General features: G+C 32.3%; 2 protein-coding genes across 3 annotated transcripts in view; one reads left to right on the top strand and one right to left on the bottom strand.

Moving 5' to 3' along the window:
- Positions 1 to 20,101, top strand: part of LOC129938910 (uncharacterized) — a 406,682-nt gene that overhangs the window by 201,991 nt on the left and 184,590 nt on the right. The window lies entirely within an intron of this gene.
- LOC129938837 (neurogenic protein big brain) overlaps positions 1 to 20,101 on the bottom strand; it is a 96,632-nt gene that overhangs the window by 43,666 nt on the left and 32,865 nt on the right. The window contains exons 1-2 of one of the 2 annotated variants that reach the window (XM_056046633.1): positions 9,630 to 10,405; positions 448 to 614 (exon numbers count right to left, since the gene is read on the bottom strand). In XM_056046633.1, the coding sequence (XP_055902608.1) occupies positions 448 to 614; positions 9,630 to 9,829 (367 nt within the window). In that variant the 5' untranslated portion in view covers positions 9,830 to 10,405. Of the gene's footprint in view, positions 1 to 447; positions 615 to 9,629; positions 10,406 to 20,101 lie in introns of those variants that run through there. The other variant, XM_056046642.1, reaches the window with a different exon arrangement.

Below are 20,101 nucleotides of genomic sequence, written 5' to 3'. Positions count from 1 at the left end.
ATTTCTTTCCTTATCTCAAAAACTCCAACTCCAACGACTACTGCTAAGGTTTAACCTTTCAAAAGACGAAAAAACGAAGCAAAATGTTAAAATCAAATCTAGAAGCAAGAAAAGATGATTGAAGAAGATAAAGGGTGTACATTCTCTTTGTTATTTTTCCAAGACCAAAGAGTAAAGAGAAAGAGAGAAAGAGGAGAGTGACAGTAAAAACAAAAATTCAAGAACTAATTGTGTTTAAACAAAGAAGGGTTTTTACTCCCTTTTATAAACATAGGGTATTTTTTGGGAAGCACAAAGTTGTTGTTTTCTTCCTCTTCTTTTTGTTGTTTAGCTCAAACAAAAGTGTATACTTTTTCAAAGCTTGACATTTTCTATAGATAATGGAGATAGCTATAAACTTTCTTTCATAAAAATAAAACAAAAATAAAAATTTTCAAAAACACTTACCAGAGATATTCATAAAACATTGAGTTAATGTTGCCATAGCCAAACCAGATGCCAGTGCTGTAGCCAATAGAACCGATGATACACTTGCTCCTACACCAGCTCCAGCTGCTGCTCCACAAACAATGAAAACATAGAAGAACGATGCCAAACACTCACAGATTATTGACCTGTAATATGAACATATACACGAATATAAGAATAGAATTTAATTGAAAGAATTTTTGATGTTAATATTAATATTTTATTGCATTTATTTTAGTTTTATTATAGTAGGATTTAGGAATTTATGTTATACTGCATGCATCGCATCGTTCACAAGGGAAATTTATTTGTATAATAGGTAAATAAAGTTTAATAGAGTTTTATGGTCAGAAAGAATAACTAAGGGATGGAAGAAGGGTGCAAAGATTTATTAGGTAGGTATTACTGTGGAAGTTGGTTATTTTGAAGTTCGTGTGAGCTTTGAGGGTTATATTTTTGAGAGAGAAAGGGTATAAATTGAATTTATTTGTCTATAAATATAATCACTGTAACTGCCAAAATGCCCTAGAGAATTGTAAGGAAAATTCAATTAGTAATGGTTAGAAAAACAGGACTTGAAAATATACAGATTTTTTGGAACTGTTGCTATATTTGAACTAAAAAAACGTGCTGGTTTTATTGTTTGGATCAGTTTATTGTCAAACTGAATAATTTAAATTAACTGAACTTTACAATTTTTCTATAATTTAAAAAGCAATTATTTTCATTTAAAGATACCCACGTTGGGCGCCATTCGCACACACCTCTATTTCAGTTTATGTTACTATGCGATCTAGATCAGATCAGATCAAGAAAATCAAACAACTTGGTTCATCATATTTAAAACATGTTTTAGTCGTGTACAGTGACAGCAAATACAAAAAGAACTGAGTTAAATCCGAATAAGAAAACATTTTTGTTTTGTAAAGGTCAAAGCTTAAAGGTGTTTCGTCGCCTTAATATTTAAAACATGTTCTATTGACACTCCTATCTAACTGACAGAATAGGATACTCTTGTTGCGGTATTAAAAATTCACCAATAAATAAATATTAAGCTTATCCTTGTAAAGGAAAAATATTTCATTTCCACATAAATGTAAATAGTCGCCCATGTTTCGAATTTCGATCGTGAAATGAAATTGCATGTTCTTCAATTCGATAGATTTCGAAAACTTCGAAATTGCTTCAAACTGTCAGAACTAAAGGATCATCCATTTTTAGTTTGTTTCAGAAGTAAAATGTTTGCTGTTGTGAAGATGGATGCAATGTTATTGGCAATTTTAATTGAAAGATGCGTTTGCGTTTCGAAAGCCAATCCGATTCGTATCTGATATTCGATTCGTTTATGAATTCCTAAAATGTTCGAATCGAATAAAACAATCATCTAGTACTTTTTTCTATTTATAGAATAGATTTGCCGAGTCTCGAAGTATTTCTTATGAGATTTGTCAAAGCAAAAATAAAAAAAAAATAAAAAAAAATCACATAGAAGATGAGGAAAATTCAGTCATTATGAGCACTTGACAATTATCGTAATGCCTATTTTTACATTTACAGCTTTACAAATGCCATATCTCTCTTTTTAATTCAAGCTAAGAAAGTTTAAGCTGATTTTTTTTTGTAGTAATTTCGTTTTTTGTTTTGAAATCTGTCTTTTTGCCAATGTGTACTTTTTTTTCTTCAAGTCATACTATTCCACCATAATTTCAAATTGCGTTTGTTTAGTATGCACATTTTTCGCTGATGATTTCCTGTAATGGAATTTATTTGCTTAAATTTTGAATAACAATATTATGTCCTTACTTATATTTTATCTATTTCAAACAACTTAACCTAATTTTCCTTTTGTGTCCTTTAAAAACGATTTTCGAATTGCAATTCGTTACCTCTTTTGGTGTAGGAAGAAAATTTTCGTTTTCGAATACTAATGACATTCGGAAAAGCATTGCCAGGTATGAAAAATCCAAATGCGGATTTGTCATTCCGTAAGTACTAGATTTTTTATCCGCATTAGAAAAGCACAAAAGAGTACAAAATATTCGTTTTTGAAAATAGTTGCTTTCGAAACGCATTACCGAGTAGGGTCTCAGAATTCAAGTGAATAAATAAGAAGACGAATTTTTCGAGACAAATCAAATATATTGGATTTACCTGACAGAATGTGTGTGAAAATTATATAGAATTATTCTGATAAATAAAGTAAATTCTCTTTTAAGCTTTCATTGTAATTTTAGGTTAAGCAAAGGCGCCTTTTTAAATGTTCTGAGGGAAATAAAACCTTTTATATAAACTTCATCGCTTTCTTCAATTCAAAAACTTGCCGCAACACTCCGATTTCTAACATAAAGAAGCTATCAAAGATCAATTCACAGCAATAAAAAAATGTAATTTGAATGCGTTAAAAAAAATGGAAAAAAACCAAAATACAGAACATCCACTTGCATGTTCGAAAATACAATTCACTATAACGAATTGTGGAATTTTAATAAATACGATTTTTTTTTAAATCATGAAAATGAAAATATAAACCAGCTTTAAAGTGTTCATACATGCGTTTCGACCCGATGTAATGGTTGGGCTCATCAGATGATGACCATTACACCTTGTCTTGACGCATATTTTCTCTAATAAATCGAGATTCCATATATTCCGAGCTACATAGGGCTCTTGATTTTAAAATCATATTTATTAAAATAAACGGTGTTCAGGAAAAAACAATTCGACTGTTACCAGTCAAATATTTCTTTTTCGAATTGTGGAACACCCCAATACACTTTCGCAAAGTTTATTCACAAAAAGTGAAATGCAGAACATGGGCAAGTAATGGAAACACTGGCATCAATTTTAAATTCGAAGTCGAATCTAAAAATACTTTTACAATGAAGGTTGAGTTTTTGATAATATTAATAAGCACTCGTCTAAATTTAAAAGCAGCAAACTGCTTTATTACCATTTTTTAAAGTAAACTTTTATTCATTTGACGTTTTTCATAAAAAGAACAAAATTTTGTCCTGATGATCAAGATTTTGATATTTTTAAGAAGAGAGCTATTTAGACAGCCAAAAAGTATTTAAAAATCAAACTTATCCATTTGAAGATCTTGAATTTGACTCAAGGTACCGTTTTGAAAAAATCTAGAAAATATGTATTAAGTAGCCGAAACCAAATTGCGTTCATTTTTCCAGAACTGCACGTCTTGGTGACTTTACACTATTTTTTCGGAAAAAATGTCTATCAAGTTATTTTTGAATATGGGGTGGCGCAACAGTCCGTTGTGAACCAGGGCCTAGTGACTTACAACTCTCAACCATTCCTGTGTGCGAGTACTGTTGTCAGGAATGGAAGGGACCTACAATTTTAGGCCGAATCCGAACGGCTAGTTTGAGAAAGCACTTTTTCATGACAAGAATTACTCTTGAAGGATTTGTCAATTCCTCGCAAGAGGCAGTACCCGCGAAAATTATTTTTTTTTTTTAATTAAGGTGGCACAGGCAGGGATTGAACCCAAGATCCTTTGCATGACAGTCCAACGCACTAACCATCATGCCACGGGTACTACATTATACATTATACTACATACATTTTTGAATAGACAGGAAACAAAATTAGGTGGAGCTAAAGACTTACAACTCTCAACCATCCCTGTAAGCGAGTACTGTTGTCAGGGATAAAGGGGACCTACAGTTTAAAGCCGAATTCGAACGGATGTATTAAGAATGCAGTTTTTATGACACCAAAATGAGTGAAATAAAATAAAAACAAGTATATTTTTAAGGAATATTTAATAAGTTTTACTTTTTTCTGTTTGAAATTATAACTTTGTAATTTTTATGCAGGATTATAGAATTTGACGTTAAAATTTATTTTTTTGATTTTTTCGTATGATTTGATTTGATAAGAAGATGAAAGGTTTTCCACGCAAGTTTGCTGTCATTTTGTTGAACAGGTTCTTTAACTAGAAGAGTTGTTTAAAGTGTTTAAGAATAAGAAAAAATTAAACAAGACTTTTTAAATAAAGGAACTGCCTTAACTAGAATCGGCTTTTTTGATTAAACGTGAGTTATTAAACCGTTTGCACCACTGTTTTTATTGAAAGAATTTTGAGCGATACCAAAACTTAACAAGCGAAAATGTCACTTGGTTTGAAATAGAAAAACTAATAATTGGGATCATAAAATTATGTCCAAGCATAAAGCAGTTATTCGTTTCGTTCTTGCAACGCAAATAAATAGATAATCTGATCAAATTAAATCTTTTACAAACATTATTGAAAAATATGTTCTCCTTACTTCAAGCGTTTGAAAGTCAATAAGCTGGCATCTAGATGGATAAGCTGGTACTTCTATATTTCAATTTAATTTATAGAAAGCATATCTAGTAAAACTTTTTTGTATTTTTTCTATTCTAGAAGAATGCGTGATATAATAGATGTTACAAACTATACTGCAATATTCCAATACCGATCTAATAAGTGCAATATATAAAGATTTGAGGGTGTAGGGGTCGAAAAAATCCCTAAAGTTTCTTTTGATAAACCCTAGCATCCCATTAGCTCTACTGACTATGTAATCGATGTGCTTATTAAACGAAGCTTTTGATCCAATATAACTCCCTTTTTTGCCGTTACCCTTTCTTAACTCGTATTGTTGATAGTATAATCAAATTTGGTATGCATCTTTTTCTATGGCATGTAGTAAGGCTCTGATATTCACACCATTCAGCCAGTTCTTGGATATCCTCTTGTAGATACATACAGTCTGTACAGTCGGCATACATAAGATACGTCGAGTATTTAAAATGTACCGAAATGTCATTTATATAAAGGATAAATAACAAAGGCAAAATATGACTTCCTTGCGGAACACCTGAAGTTACATCAATTATTTTAGACTTAAACTTTTCCATTTTTACAAACTGAACGAGATTTTTTAAATAGGAGGAAATCTATTTTATGAAATTAAAATGGAAACCAAGTTTTGAAAGCTTTAAAATAAGTATACTATGATTAACTTTATCAAAAGCTTTTTCAAAATCTGTAAAAATGATATCAGTCTGTAAACTATTTTCGAACCCGCAAAGTACAGATTCGCATAGCATTGAAAGGTTTGTAGCAGTAGACCTTCCAGAAACAAAACCATGCTGGTATTTGCATATTAAATACTTAACAAAAAAATATAATTTTTTACAACAAGCATTTCGAAAATGTTTGGGAGCACTGATAATTTGCAGATAGGCCTATAATTGGTCACATTTTGCTCTGAGCAAAGAGATTTTTCAACAGTCCAAAAACTGAACACTTTTTAAAGACTAATTGAAAATCAAGCTGAGCCTTAATGCAGTTTTTTTAGTGCAAAAGGGGTATGTTATCTGGCTCAGCACTTTTATTTACATCAAGACCAGCTAGAGCTTAAAAAACACTAGAAACAGTTAAGTCTATACTTCCAATACCAATAGCATGAGATGGCGAAAAATCAGAGGGTTCACACGGGGCAGAAGGCAAATAAACAGATTTAAAATAATCGGCAAATAAATCGCATATAACGTTCATATCACAAGATACACAATTGGAGTACTTCATACAGTTTGGAAACCCTTAAGACTTTCTTTTAATATTTATTAATTTACAGAAGTGTTTCGAATCTTTTCTAATTTTTTACTGAGCAGAGAGAATACAATTATTAAATTTAATTAGAAAGCTATTGAGACAGTAATATTCAATATGTTCATTATGACTTAAGTTATTAAGGACTGATTGACAGTTAAACATATGCAAGTTATATAACTGCAATGAACTTCCTGGTCGAATATAACTTACGCTACGAAGAATTCAATAATTTAAGAAAAATCGCTTAAATTTTGGAGAACTTTGTACATACATTATTTTTCCAGTGTGTTCGTTAATATTTCTTTTGTATTCATGTTGGGCGCCAATTATCACAAGCTAAAACCTCAATCAATTTAATTTTTTCAAAGGGGTATCATTGGACCTTTTTCATTTCTTTACAAATGACAATTTATGTTAATTTTTGTTTTTGATATTTTCTATAGAAAAGACTATCAGAAGTCCGACGTTGGGCGCCAAATATTACTTCCTCACTTCTTCTATACATAGCTATGGTACTTATTGTGTTCGAACAAAATATTTGACATTACTGTCTTATTGCTACTGACAAGACACAATAAAATGTGACACTCGAGTGAATATAAAGAAATATCAGACCCAAATGAAACAAAAGAACAAAATCAAAAGAAAAAAAATCTTTCAAGCTGTGACTTTTAACACAATAACTTTCAAGACACATAATAGACCACAAGAAATGCGCGTTTTTCAATGTAAACATATTTCTTCTTTCAGAAATGTCAGTCACTTAGTCAAGGGTGACATTAAAAATCTTCAAGCAAATTACATGACAGTTTCCTTGGATCCTATCAGACCCCAGAGAGCAGAAGCCTGTAAATTTCCTTTTTTAATTCTTTGTGATGCGATTCGTTATATTTTATCTTCTTATGTTTTTCTTTTTCTTAATAATTGAACCATGCAACACGTTTAAAAAAAGAAGAAAACAAAACAAACTCCTCCATGTGATAAATTGCCTTATTTTGTTGTTGTTTGCTGTATATTGGCAAAGTGTTTTTTTGATGATAAATAAGTTTGCAGCTGCTTCGGATTCTGATTCGGACTCTTGCTACTTATACTCTTTTTCCTTCAAGGTATCTCTATACGACGAACACTACGACGACGTCCGCGCCATTCGTTGTGTCCTATACCTTTTGGCGGGTTATGTTATAGGTTAGTTATACCTACCTATCTACCTTAACGATAATACAGCTGTTCGACACAACAAAGACCCATCTTCGTTTGCTTCGAACGAAATGGAACGATTGAACGAATGAACTCTGCTGCTGATATTGGATTTTGCTTGATTCAATATTTGTATTTCGATATAGGTTAGGTATTTGAAGAACTGATAGGAGTAGATGTACCTACATAGGTTCCTACATATTCTATGGGAAGTATGGGGCTATTGTAGGAATCAGAGAACCAAAAGAGATTGTTATATATAAACAATGATGTCACACTTATCATCAATCGGGTATTTATTGAAGAAGGAGGATTTTTTTTGAGGAACAATCAATCGAATCCAGATTCTCTATCATTAACAAGAGGAAGGAAGTTTTAAGTAAAAAGAGTGAAAGCAGAAATTTCCTATCTAAATAAATAGATAGAAAGGAAAATAGGAAAGACAATGAACACTTTTTATCGCTATTGACCTTCTTTATAAAATGCGTTCAATTAATTAGATAGACGCGAGGATGCTTTAGAAATAAATCTACCTAAGTATACCTAACCTACCAACAACTATATTGCATAGCTCTAGAGTAAAATCATTTAATGAAAGAAGAGATTACGTGCTTCTGTCAGAAGCTGTTGAATTTTTATCGATATATAATTGAGAGAGAGTGAGAGAGAGAAAAGCTGAAGGATTTTACTTTGTTTTGTTTTTGTTTCTGTTTTTCATTTTATTTTATTTTAACGGGAAAATAAATTGAACGGATTAAACGCTGACAGGGATAATTTACAGATAATTATTGTGGCAGGTTCATTTTGTTTCTTTTGATGAAATGATTTATTTGTTTATTGGGTTAATGATTTTAAAGCTTCTGCTTGTTTTATGAATACATTACAAATGTTTTCTTAAATTCATAGAAATACATATAATAAATTAAATCTTTAAGATTGAAAATTTGTTTAGATTTATAAAGAATATGAAATAAAATGGTGTACATCAGGGAACTGTCCTAGGTACTTTACTTTTTATAAAATTGAATACTTTAGCTTGATAAAGCATTGTACCTACAAGCTTTTGAAAACGTTTAAGAACAGAAGGTAAATATATCTATAAACTTTTAGATATGAATTGACATTAACTGGTGAAATGCTCAATTATCCGAAATATTCAAGCTATTCTTGCGTGAGCTGATTAAATGTACAAGGGTATCTAAAAGTATCTCTGTCTTTCTGTTTCACCTGCACAACTTAACCAATTTACCAATTTTTGTGAACTTTTTTTTTGGTAGAAACATAGATAGGACCTTGCGGAGAGCAAAATAAAGTACTCGAAGTAATTATCCTGCACCGAGGAATTAGAAGTTACCAGCTAGTATTTGGAACATTTTTAAGAATATTCTAATATAATAAAATAGATATGTTTATAATTTGCGCTAAAAATACTGCGGACAAAATATTTAGTTAAAAATGTATTACTTTGAGTCTTTTCTTCGAAATCATCGAAAAAGAAAGCTTCAGTTCCATTTCGTTTCAAACCCAACAATCCAAAGGAGTTAGTTATAGATTGCTTCACTTGGTTTACGTTATGAAACCCTTAAGAATATATCAACTAAAAAGCAAAGGTTTAACAAATGAAGTTACTGCCTCATTTAATGGTTCCTCTTGACAGCACACCTAGACACTTTCTGGAATTCCAACAAAGGTTGGCATTTAAAATATTGAAAACCAAGCTTAGGCTTTTAGGCAGTTTATAAAGTTTATACGTTTATTTGTTTGAATGGCTGAGTAAGTAAAAAGGAAACAATAAAATTTTTTTTTAAACTAACAAACAAAATTAGAATGGCGCCCAACGCGAGATTTGTCTTTATAATTATATTGTAAATTGTGCATCATATACATATTTTTGGATGAAATAATTAAGATTGAGAGCTTGCAAATTATATACAGTAGCACATGATATGAAATTTCGGGTTCTATTAGACCTCGTGTTGAGCGCCATTCAAGAAAAAAATTACAGATTATAAAAAAAAAAAAAACAAATTGTTAAACAATTTTTTGCTTGGCATGGGAAGATTCAATTTAATATTTCAAATTAAAAAAAAAAAATAAGCCAATTGGGTAACAGTCAGAAAAGGTTAAAGATTTGAAGAATTTTTCAAAAAAAGAAACAATTTTATTATTTTCCGAATTTCTTTTAAGGAAATTACAGTTTTTATACAAATTGAAGTATATGTGAATTTTAAACCAGGAGACACGTTCTTATTCTTAAAATTCAAGAAACTATCGCAGAATTTATATTCAAACATTTACTTTTTTACTCCCAATAGTTTTCTGTTATGCATGTAGCATCTGCATCTACAAAATCACTCACCTCCAAAATTCCAAAGTCCTTATTTCTGCATGCATACTCCTTTTCGGTTGCAATGTACTCGATAATCTGGCACTTATGGAAGGATGTCCATTTGTATCCTTACGCATTGCTTCTAAACGTTCAAATAATGTCACTATATGATAATCGATATTTTGATCTAACGGTGAATGTAAACTTTCATCAGCCATTGTAGATTTCATTAATAATAATAAGCACGAGTATCACACAAGTACAATCAAAAAATACGACTTGATTAATAAAAAACGTTCAATTAGAACAAAGACGAGCTGGACAACGAGACGATGACGAAAGAACAATTTGATTGTTTAAAAATCAAAGTCAGAAAATACACAAATCAAATAGAAGAATCTTTGACAAAATTGGCGTTAGGTTCTCATAGTAAATCAAGTATCAAACAATAAAATGCACATTCAAAGTTCCACTGACTTGCCGCTTAAAATGAAGATATTTTAATTTCTTTCACTAAATTGAATTAAATTGAATTTAATTGGTGCCCAGAGAGTTTTGTTTCGCTGCGAAAGTATAGGAACACCACTTGCCGCAAGGTTGATTGCTCACTACTTGGATATTTAAATTGAAGAATTGAAAAATGCTAATTTTCTCCAATAAATATGCCGGTTGTCCTTGATTGTTTTTTAAAAATCGTGTTCTTGTATTTTATCATCAGGTATTTACGCGCTCAAAGACGTCCTATCGCAACCGATATACGAAACCGAATGTTCAACAAAATCCAAGGATGAAGATGATGCGACGACCGATTCGAGCTGGCTACCAAAAGATACAAGATAGTTTGGGTACAAAATTTAAATCCACCACCATCATCGCCTCCATCGCTCAGGCTCATCCATTATCAGACAGAATCCCACCACTGCAATGCACATGGAAAGAAACACACAGGTGCGGAACAGAGTGGAATCGAAGAATCAAAACAATCATCAAATCCACCCCCTCTTGGTTTTAACAGTTTCACAAATGTCAGTTATGGAAATGCACTGACTGTTCTGTTAAAAATATATAGTATACAAAAACTGAAGGCAAACGCACCGCGAAATCGAGACTGAGGGTAGGTTATTTTGGTGACGTTTTGTGATGATGAACGAATAACGACAATGACAGAAGTAAAATGGTGGTGAGTATTTTTATTTAAGTATTTGGGTTTGTTTTTTGTTGCTGTACTAACAGTAACACAGACAGGGCTAGGTAGATCTACGACCGGGAACGTGAAGGAAGGGTGTGTTTTGAGAAAGGTTCGGCTGGTGGATGGCGGTGCGAAAAAAGTAATTCACTTGATTATCATTATTTAGGGGGAACAAGTGTTGTTGAATTGTGTAGGTCCAGTCAGAGATTGAAACATAGGATAATAGGATAACATGATTTCAATTTTGTGGTTTGAGGTGTTGATTGGCTGGGTGGTAGGGTAGTTGGAAAAAGATGTAAAATTAACTGAGACAACCCTTATGAGTTTTTTTTTCATTCAATATGGTAAGTTGTAAGCGATATCAACGCGGGTTTTTTTTTAAATGGCTGCAAACGTTGAAATGGACACTAAGATTGAACATTTTCGAATTATTAGTCGTTAAGGTTTACTTAGCATTAAATTTGTATACATTTTCGGTTCAATTTTTAGAAATTACAGTAAATTTCTAGAAATAATCACCGATATTGTGAGGATTATTTACCGATTCAAATAGAAATCCGTATTACGAAAGTGAATTGGTAGAATACAAATTGACAGGTCACCAGGAAATTGATGAAAATTGTTCACATACGAAATAATACTGGTTTTTTGTATTCAAAATAGATAAATTAAGAAAGTATTCACAATGAGTCACCAATATTGTTGTAGGTAATTGAAAATGACAATGCCAATGACATTTAATAAAATTGATGATTGATAATTGAACTTCCCAGTAAGGATGAATATTTAAAAAAAAAAAGAACTATTTTAGTGGTTTCGCATGGACTTTTTTATTGGAAATTAAATTTTTAATTTTCTCATAAAAAAGCGTTTTTTTGGGACGTTCTAAGAAAAATTCTATAATGCCTGATATAAATACTAAAGGGTGATTTTTTAGCTATTATCTTTTTGGCAACACTGGTTTAAACAGCTGACGCACGTTTCGTGTTTAGTTTCACTGTCAAACATCTTTAGTTTGGTCCATAGTTTAACAATAAACGAACTTACAAACGAACAACGCTTGCCAATTATTTTGTGTATTTATTTTTTTATTTATTTATTCATCAATATGTGATTTAAAAATCTACAATTAGACTACTAAATAAATATTTACTTGTGTACAATTTATTAAATAAACTTAAGTTATATATAAATACTAAAAATATAATTAACATGAAAAATATATACAAATAAAATATAAATAAGAATATATAATTAAATTGTTCATACCTAATTAAAATATAAAATCAATTGAAATGAAAATACAGTAATAGTTTATTTTTCAAAGAAGATCTACAATTGAAAATCAAAATCAATGCAATTTAAAATTAAGTAAGTTTCATTGACACAGCAGCGGGTTACTGGTTCATTTTTCGCGTTATTACGAGTAACTCTGTGTACATCTTCTCGAAACAAACAACGTATTCGAAGTTGACGCGATGGAGCATACAAATTTATTAAAGACAACAAAAAAGAGAACTTGATATGATATGATAAAATATCATTTGTAAACATCGCAGACAACATTTTACGTCTATTTTCAAGAGATTGAACAGCTAAAAGTTGGCATCTAGTTTTGTATGATGGAGTTTCGATGTTCCACCCAAATTTTTTAAGAGGGAATCTTGTAATTTTTTTTGGACCATTTCAATTCTTTAGATTGAATGTTATAAAAAGGGTCCCAGATAACACAACAATATTCCAAGATTTTTCTTACATATGAAGTAAAAATCGGTTTGAGAGTAAAAGGGTCTTTAAAGTCTATGCTATTGCGTTTGATAAAACCGAGCATGTAATTTGCTTTGGTCGCACTAAATTCAATGTGCTTTACAAAGTTAAGTTTAGAGTCAAAAAATAAATCAATATCTTTCTTCTTCCTTACTCTTTCCAGAACTTGATTTTCAATTTTGTATGCAAAGATGATTTTAGAAAAGTTGGGGTAAAAAGAAAAACATTGACATTTAGCGACATTTAAATATAATTGGTTTTTCGTGCACCATTGGGATGATTTCGAAATATCGTCTTGTAAGAGATGGAAGTCATTACTAAAGGGTGATTTTTTTGAGGTTAGGATTTTCATGCATTAGTATTTGACAGATCACGCGGGATTTCAGACATGGTGTCAAAGAGAAAGATGCTCAGTATGCTTTGACATTTCATCATGAATAGACTTACTAACGAGCAACGCTTGCAAATCATTGAATTTTATTACCAAAATCAGTGTTCGGTTCGAAATGTGTTTCCGCTTTTTTATCGACAAATTTTGTTCAGCGATGAGGCTCATTTTTGGTTGAATGGCTACGTAAATAAGCAAAATTGCCGCATTTGGAGTGAAGAGCAACCAGAAGCCGTTCAAAAACTGCCCATGCATCCCGAAAAATGCACTGTTTGGTGTGGTTTGTACGCTGGTGGAATCATTGGACCGTATTTTTTCAAAGATGCTGTTGGACGCAACGTTACGGTGAATGGCGATCGCTATCGTTCAATGCTAACAAACTTTTTGTTGCCAAAAATGGAAGAACTGAACTTGGTTGACATGTGGTTTCAACAAGATAGCGCTACATGCCACACAGCTCGCGATTCTATGGCCATTTCGAGGGAAAACTTCGGAGAACAATTCATCTCAAGGAATGGACCGGTAAGTTGGCCACCAAGATCATGCGATTTGACGCCTTTAGACTATTTTTTGTGAGGCTACGTCAAGTCTAAAGTCTACACAAATAAGCCAGCAACTATTCCAGCTTTGGAAGACAACATTTCCGAAGAAATTCGGGCTATTCCGGCCGAAATGCTCGAAAAAGTTACCCAAAATTGGACTTTCTGAATGGACCACCTAAGACGCAGCCGCATTTAAATGAAATTATCTTCAAAAAGTAAATGTCATGGACCAATCTAACGTTTCAAATAAAGAATCGATGAGATTTTGCAAATTTTATGCGTTTTTTTTTTTTTTAAGTTCTCAAGCTCTTAGAAAATCACCGTTTATATTGTATGGAACGAAAAAACTTTAAGTCATCCATCGGCAAAAAGAAGTTGACTAGAATTGAGAAAAATACTAGGTAAGTCATTCATAAAAAATAGAAAAAGAAGGGGTCCACACCAGATGAAACCAAAATTGGTTTTGAGAGAACTTTTGTCAATGCAAACAAATTGAACTCGACCCTTAAGATAAGATTTGAACCATTTAAAAAACTTAGAATGAAATCCAAAGTTTTTTAATTTCTTAATTAAAATTGAGTGACTTACTCTATCAAATGCCTCAAATTTTTTTAAAATGAAATTGGAGAAAATAGAAAGATTAGTCGTTGTTGATCCTCCTGCAACAAAACCATGTTGTAACGGTGAAATATGTCCCTTAACTAAAAATGTTAGTTTTTCATATATCAATTTCTCGAAAATTTTTGGAATACACGACAATTTACAAATCGGAAGGTAGTTGGATATTAGCTGTTTAGACCCTGATTTGTGAATAGGGTTTCGCCGTTCTTCAAAGAGCTATTAAAAATTAGGAATTTCGTCTGGACCTGGTTTATTGTTCTCATTTAAACTCAACAGACAATCTTCAATTTCAGAAATATTTAGTTCTAATCAACCAATATCTGTCTTACATTCAAAAGACAAATATACGGCTGTCCATGCTGAAGGAATCACAAATACTTGATAGATTTGAAAATGTTGACCCAAGGTAATTCATACACCATGGAAAACCAATAGAATTTTTTTTACTCTTGATGTAGGGCCAGAATGACTTACTATTTTTTTTAGGTTATTTTCAAATGATAAAATATAATTTTGAAATAAAAATTTGTTAAGAACATCGAATTCTCTTTCCAATTGGATATAAATATTTTGTAGTTCATCTTTATTTTCTGCTATCCGTAAACGTTTATAAGCCTTGTTTTGTCTATTGCTTACGTTACTTAGCTTTTTATTGAACCAAGGCGGCTTGGTGCTCTGTTAAGAAAGTTCATCGCGCACTTCTTCCATTTTATTTTAATCGAAGCTCATTTTTGGCTCAATGGGCAGAATTGTCGATTTTAGCGTGAATATCAGCCAGAAGCATTGCATGGGCTGGTGCCATCATTGGACAGTACTTCTTCAAAGATGATTCGAATCCTAACGTAACTATGAATGTTGAGCGTTACCGTGAGATGATATCCAACTGTTTTTTGTCAAAATGCAAGAGTTTGACTTGCATTACATGTGGTTTCAACAAGACGGTGCCACAAGCCACACAGCACGCTCAACAATGGACTTATTGAAAGGCGAGTTCGGGAAATATTTTATTTCACGTTCGGGACCGGTCAATTGGACGCCTAGATCGTGCGATTTAAAGCCTTTAGACTATTTTTTGTAGGGCTATGTTAAAGCTCATGTCTATACAGACAAGCCCGCTTAAATCGACGCATTAGAAGACAACATTAAACCATTTATTCATGAGATACCGGCCGAAATGTTGAAAAGTGTAAGCAGAAATTGGACTTAGCCGATGGACCATTTGTGGCGCAGTCAAAATCAATATTTGCATGAAATAATCTTCAAACATTAAATTATATGGACCGTACTGTCGATTCAAATGAAGATTTTATGCATTTTTCTGAATATTTTATGTTTTTTTTGTAACTTTTAAAAAATACCACTGAGCTATGAAAGTTTACGTGTACGTTACTGCAAGCAATAAATAACTATGTATGTAAGTTTTTTTGTTGATAATTTTAACGAATTTCCAGCTTGGAAACAAATAAAAATAGTCGCCAAAAAACGCTAAAGTAAAAGGCATTCGCCTCCGCGATTGGCTCAAATAATTTCCTGCCACAACATAGAACAACATAGATTGGGGACGTACATGTGTCAGCAATAACGTGCCGAACATTCTCTTCCGAGGCGTCGATCCTTTTGGGCTTATCTGTGTAGACAAGTGGTTTCTTATTTATTTATTGAATTCGTTAAACAAACTAACGTTAGAACTTAATACTAATATTAGATTTGCAATGCTTTAAGCAATTTGCAAAAACAAAAGCTTAACTGAAGTATTGAAAAAAATTACTTTAAATGTTTTACTATTAAAATCATCGCTAACGGAATATACCAAAAAGTAATACTTCTTGTAAACTGAAATCAATTGGTTGAGGGGACTGTTTTTACCATAGTTCGATCTGCTTGATGTAGGACGTAAAGGAACTTGTCTTCTAATACTTGAACGGCTATAGCGTGAGCCTATGATTGTGCAGTGGAAGTTCAAGCCTATTGGACCGTAGGAATAAACGGAGGCAGAAGCGCATGAATCTTCTTTGTACTCCTTCTATTTTGTTTATATATAAGGGTCGTGAAGATCATGTGAAAACGGTTTTATAAATCCGAGTGTCTTATTTGCTTTTTTAATATTATAGTCATAACGATTTTTAAAAGTTAATTTCGAGTCAACAATAATACCTAGGTCAGAGAAAGTAGAGAGTTTAGTCAAATAAGAAGAGTCTAATTGATAATTGAAAGTCTAAACATTTTGTTTGCGTGTAAAAGACATTGATTTACATTTGTCCATGTTTGGTAAAAGCTTATTTATAAAACACAATTCCCGAAAACTATTTAGATCATCTTGTAGGAGTAAACAGTCGTCAAGTAAGTCAATAAGTTTGAAAATTTTAATGTCATCAGCGTAAATTGAAACAGATGAGTGATTTATAACAGAAGGTAAGTCGTTAACGTACAAAATAAACAATAAAGGACCTAAGTGGCTACCTTGTGGTACGCCAGAGTTGGTATACAAATATGATGACCGCTCATTCCTAAAAACTACGCTGTATGATCTATTATATAAGTACGACGAATCCCAACTAACAAATTTATCGTTTAAGTCTTGGGATTTAAGTTAGGAAGTTAATGTTTCATGGCACAATTTATCAAAAGCCTTACTGAAGTCTGTGAAGACACAGTCAACTTGTTTCGGTTTTCAAACGAATCTAAACAAAAAGAACTGAAATGAAAGAGGTTAGTAACTGTTGACTTATTTTGAACAAAACCATGTTGACTGTCACAAATTATAGACTTACAATTAAACGATATGACATTACAAATAATGGACTCAAATAACGTAGGGATGACGGACAGTATTATGTATCAGTGTTATAAACGAACGATTCCAAATTTTAGGAAATATTGATGATTTGAGCGATTCATTAAAAAGAATATGAAGAGGATAGGATAAATAGAAAGCGCATTTTTTCAAAATATAAGAAGGTACACCATCTGGACCAGGGCTAAAACATACGTCAAGTTCTGAAGCTTTGCGAACGATTTCATCTCCAGAGATCCAAAGATTTATTGAATTCAAATGAGGGAAAGTGCCAATTACTCAGGCGTTTGACAGGAGTTCGCTACTTCGAAAGTATCTTTGACAAAATTTCCAAACATATTTGAAATTTTTTCAGAGTCATGGCTAAGTTCGTTGCTGAAAGACATAAAGTTTGGAATACTCGTCAGTATTTCTCTTGTTATTAACATAGCTCCAAAAGTTTTTTGAGTTGTTTTTTATGTCGGTTTCAGTATTTAAAATAAAGTCTTTATAAAGAATATCTGAATAGTCAACAAACATATTTTTTAGCTCATTGTATATTACCAAGTCATTACCAGCTTTTGTTTTATTATACTTAATCCAAGCCTTGTTTTTTTATTTTTTAAGTTTTTTAGGCAAGAGTAAAATCATGGAGAAAATTTAGAAATATTGCGCAGTTTTTACAATGGTGTGGTCTCATAAAAAAAGTTAAAGGGAATACAGTAGAATTTAAAGCACATAGCATTAATGTCACAGTTCTCAAACAAATGATTCCAGTTAACATTACATAACAGGTTGAAAAGTTCATTAAGTCTGCATTTTTTAAAGTTAAATTCAAGATTTTCTTTAAAGGAACATTACATACATTCAAATGAAAAGATAGGTCTAATGCTGGGTGATGTCGGTCTTCTTCGACAAGTAGGGTATTGGCTGAATTTACAGCAATATCACCATTGAGTGTGTCGGAAAAAAGAATATAAGGTCCAATATTTTGTTTAAGTTGTTGGCAATCCCATTAAATTGGCTTAGTCCACATAAGGAAAGACCGTCAATTGTCAAGAATTCATTGGTAGAGGACATGTTAATAGGAGATAGATAGTTCTCATGCGTCTGTTTAGTCCAGATCAAGTTTGAAAGATTGAAATCTAATAAGACTAGTAACTCGACTTGTGGCTCAATTTGATCGTTTATTTTGTCTATGCAATTAAAAGTTTTCAAAAACGTTGTTAGGAGAGCTTGGAGGTATATATGTATGTGGCGATAATGTATAGCAGTCCTGTCTCAGTTTTAACTTTTATGCAAATCATTTCTTCATCAGATTGATGAAAGTCGTCAACCAAAGTGCATACAAAGCAATTTTTCACGGCAAGCACAACAAATTTTGTGAAATATGTGTTTTTAAAAGAATTACGAATTCATCACTGAACAACCTGATTTTGCATTATGCATGTAGTTTTACGTACAATTTTGATTAAAACGAAAATATGTATTTATATTCCATTTAAATGAATATGTGCTGAGAGAAAAAAAACATTGACCTACTTTATTCCACATAATTAAATATTGTCATTTATTTCACATTTTATGTCTTCGATATAAAAACAAAAATCGATTAAATAGGAAATCTTGCACCTGCCCAAAAAAGACATCCGCAAACCTGTTCTACACCATTAACATCTCGCACTACATCAAGTGACAATTATTATGCAAATCAAGATCACCCACTTCCACAATACAATAGTATCAACAATAAAAAGAAACCCCTATCCTCCTCAGTCGACAACCCACAACCCTTTCGGTTTCTGCGAAACAAAAGAAATGAAATTTTGAAAAATTTAACATCATTTGCACTGTTGTTGGGTTTCTACGATTAACCCTTTCGCCCTGAGAAATGTTGACACACACAGAAAACTCATGCACTTTATATCACAACACTTGCACTTTGTGTTCCAGTTTTTTGACAAAAGCAGAAAAGAAACACAACCCTTTCGCATTTAGATTTTTATTAAGTCGAGTATAATTGTGGTCATACGGTCGTTAATTCGTAGATTCATTAACTCTTTTTTGTCAAGCCTTCCTTTCGTGATGCCAGTGACATCAAAAACCTTATGTAAAGTGGAAAGGAGTTAAAATTTAAAAAACGGTACCTATACCACAATTCTACCTAGGCATACAAAAACCTGAAGTTGTAGCACATGTTTAAATTGAAAGCGAAAAGAGGAACTATGTGCTTCATGATTTTTTACATTTATAAAAATTAGTCTTTGATGAAGTGACATCTAGGGAAGATAACCCTAGAAGTGGTCACCCGACGTCTTGTGGGATGCAACCAGCCGAGCTTTATCTACAATGTACATCATTCCTAAAAATGATTTTTAATTCCACTTCAGACTTTTTGAAACTTATATTAAATATCGATGACATTAAGTCATTCGATTCGTATATTTACTGATAATTATTGGGTTTGTATGATTTTTATCAGTAAGTCAACCCCTGGCCCCAGGGAAAGTACGACAGTCCTGTGTTTACCATCGATCTATAAATTTAATTTCGGGAAGGAAGTAAACCGTAGCTTCTTGCGTTCGCCCACAAGCTGAGAATTTTCTCAGTACAGTTCTAAGCTGTGCCTTTTTCAATAATGATGAATTGATCAGTATCATTCATCATAGAACTGCACTTATTTCTCTAACTTGCTCCCCTGGAGCCACCACGTGGAAGTGCAAGCAAGCGTTTCAGCCTCCCAGATTGAAGACAAGCATATAGCATCCCTGCATCTACACGAAGACACGACGTCTTGATTTCTGCAGAGCGAAGCAGTGACAGTTGTTGTCTTTTTTGACGAAAAGAAATCTAATTTGGAGGGTTGCGATGGTTATGCTTCAATCTTTTATAATCCATGGCAGAGCATGCTTTAGATCGATTGCACTGCTGTGTTGGCGGTGTTATGGCATGGGGAACCATAACAACTATTACACTTTTAAATAGCAATTGTTTACTCATTGTATGAATGCCACGCCATACAATGGATTTATAAAAAAAATGGCTTTTTCTGCAATCAAGGAGAATTTTGGGCCTTGGAATAGAAGTTCAAGCTGGAAAACGCAGCTAACCCCACATGTAAGCCCTTTAATTTCTTGAATTCAGCTTCAAAATGTGCACTTGCTAACCTGGCCGCTATACTCGTCTGACCTTAACATTATACACATTTTTGGGGATGGTTAC

This window comes from Eupeodes corollae, chromosome 1 (assembly GCF_945859685.1).
Source record: "Eupeodes corollae chromosome 1, idEupCoro1.1, whole genome shotgun sequence".
Taxonomy (NCBI): Eukaryota; Metazoa; Arthropoda; class Insecta; order Diptera; family Syrphidae; genus Eupeodes; species Eupeodes corollae.
This window is presented reverse-complemented; position numbering and strand designations above follow the sequence as displayed.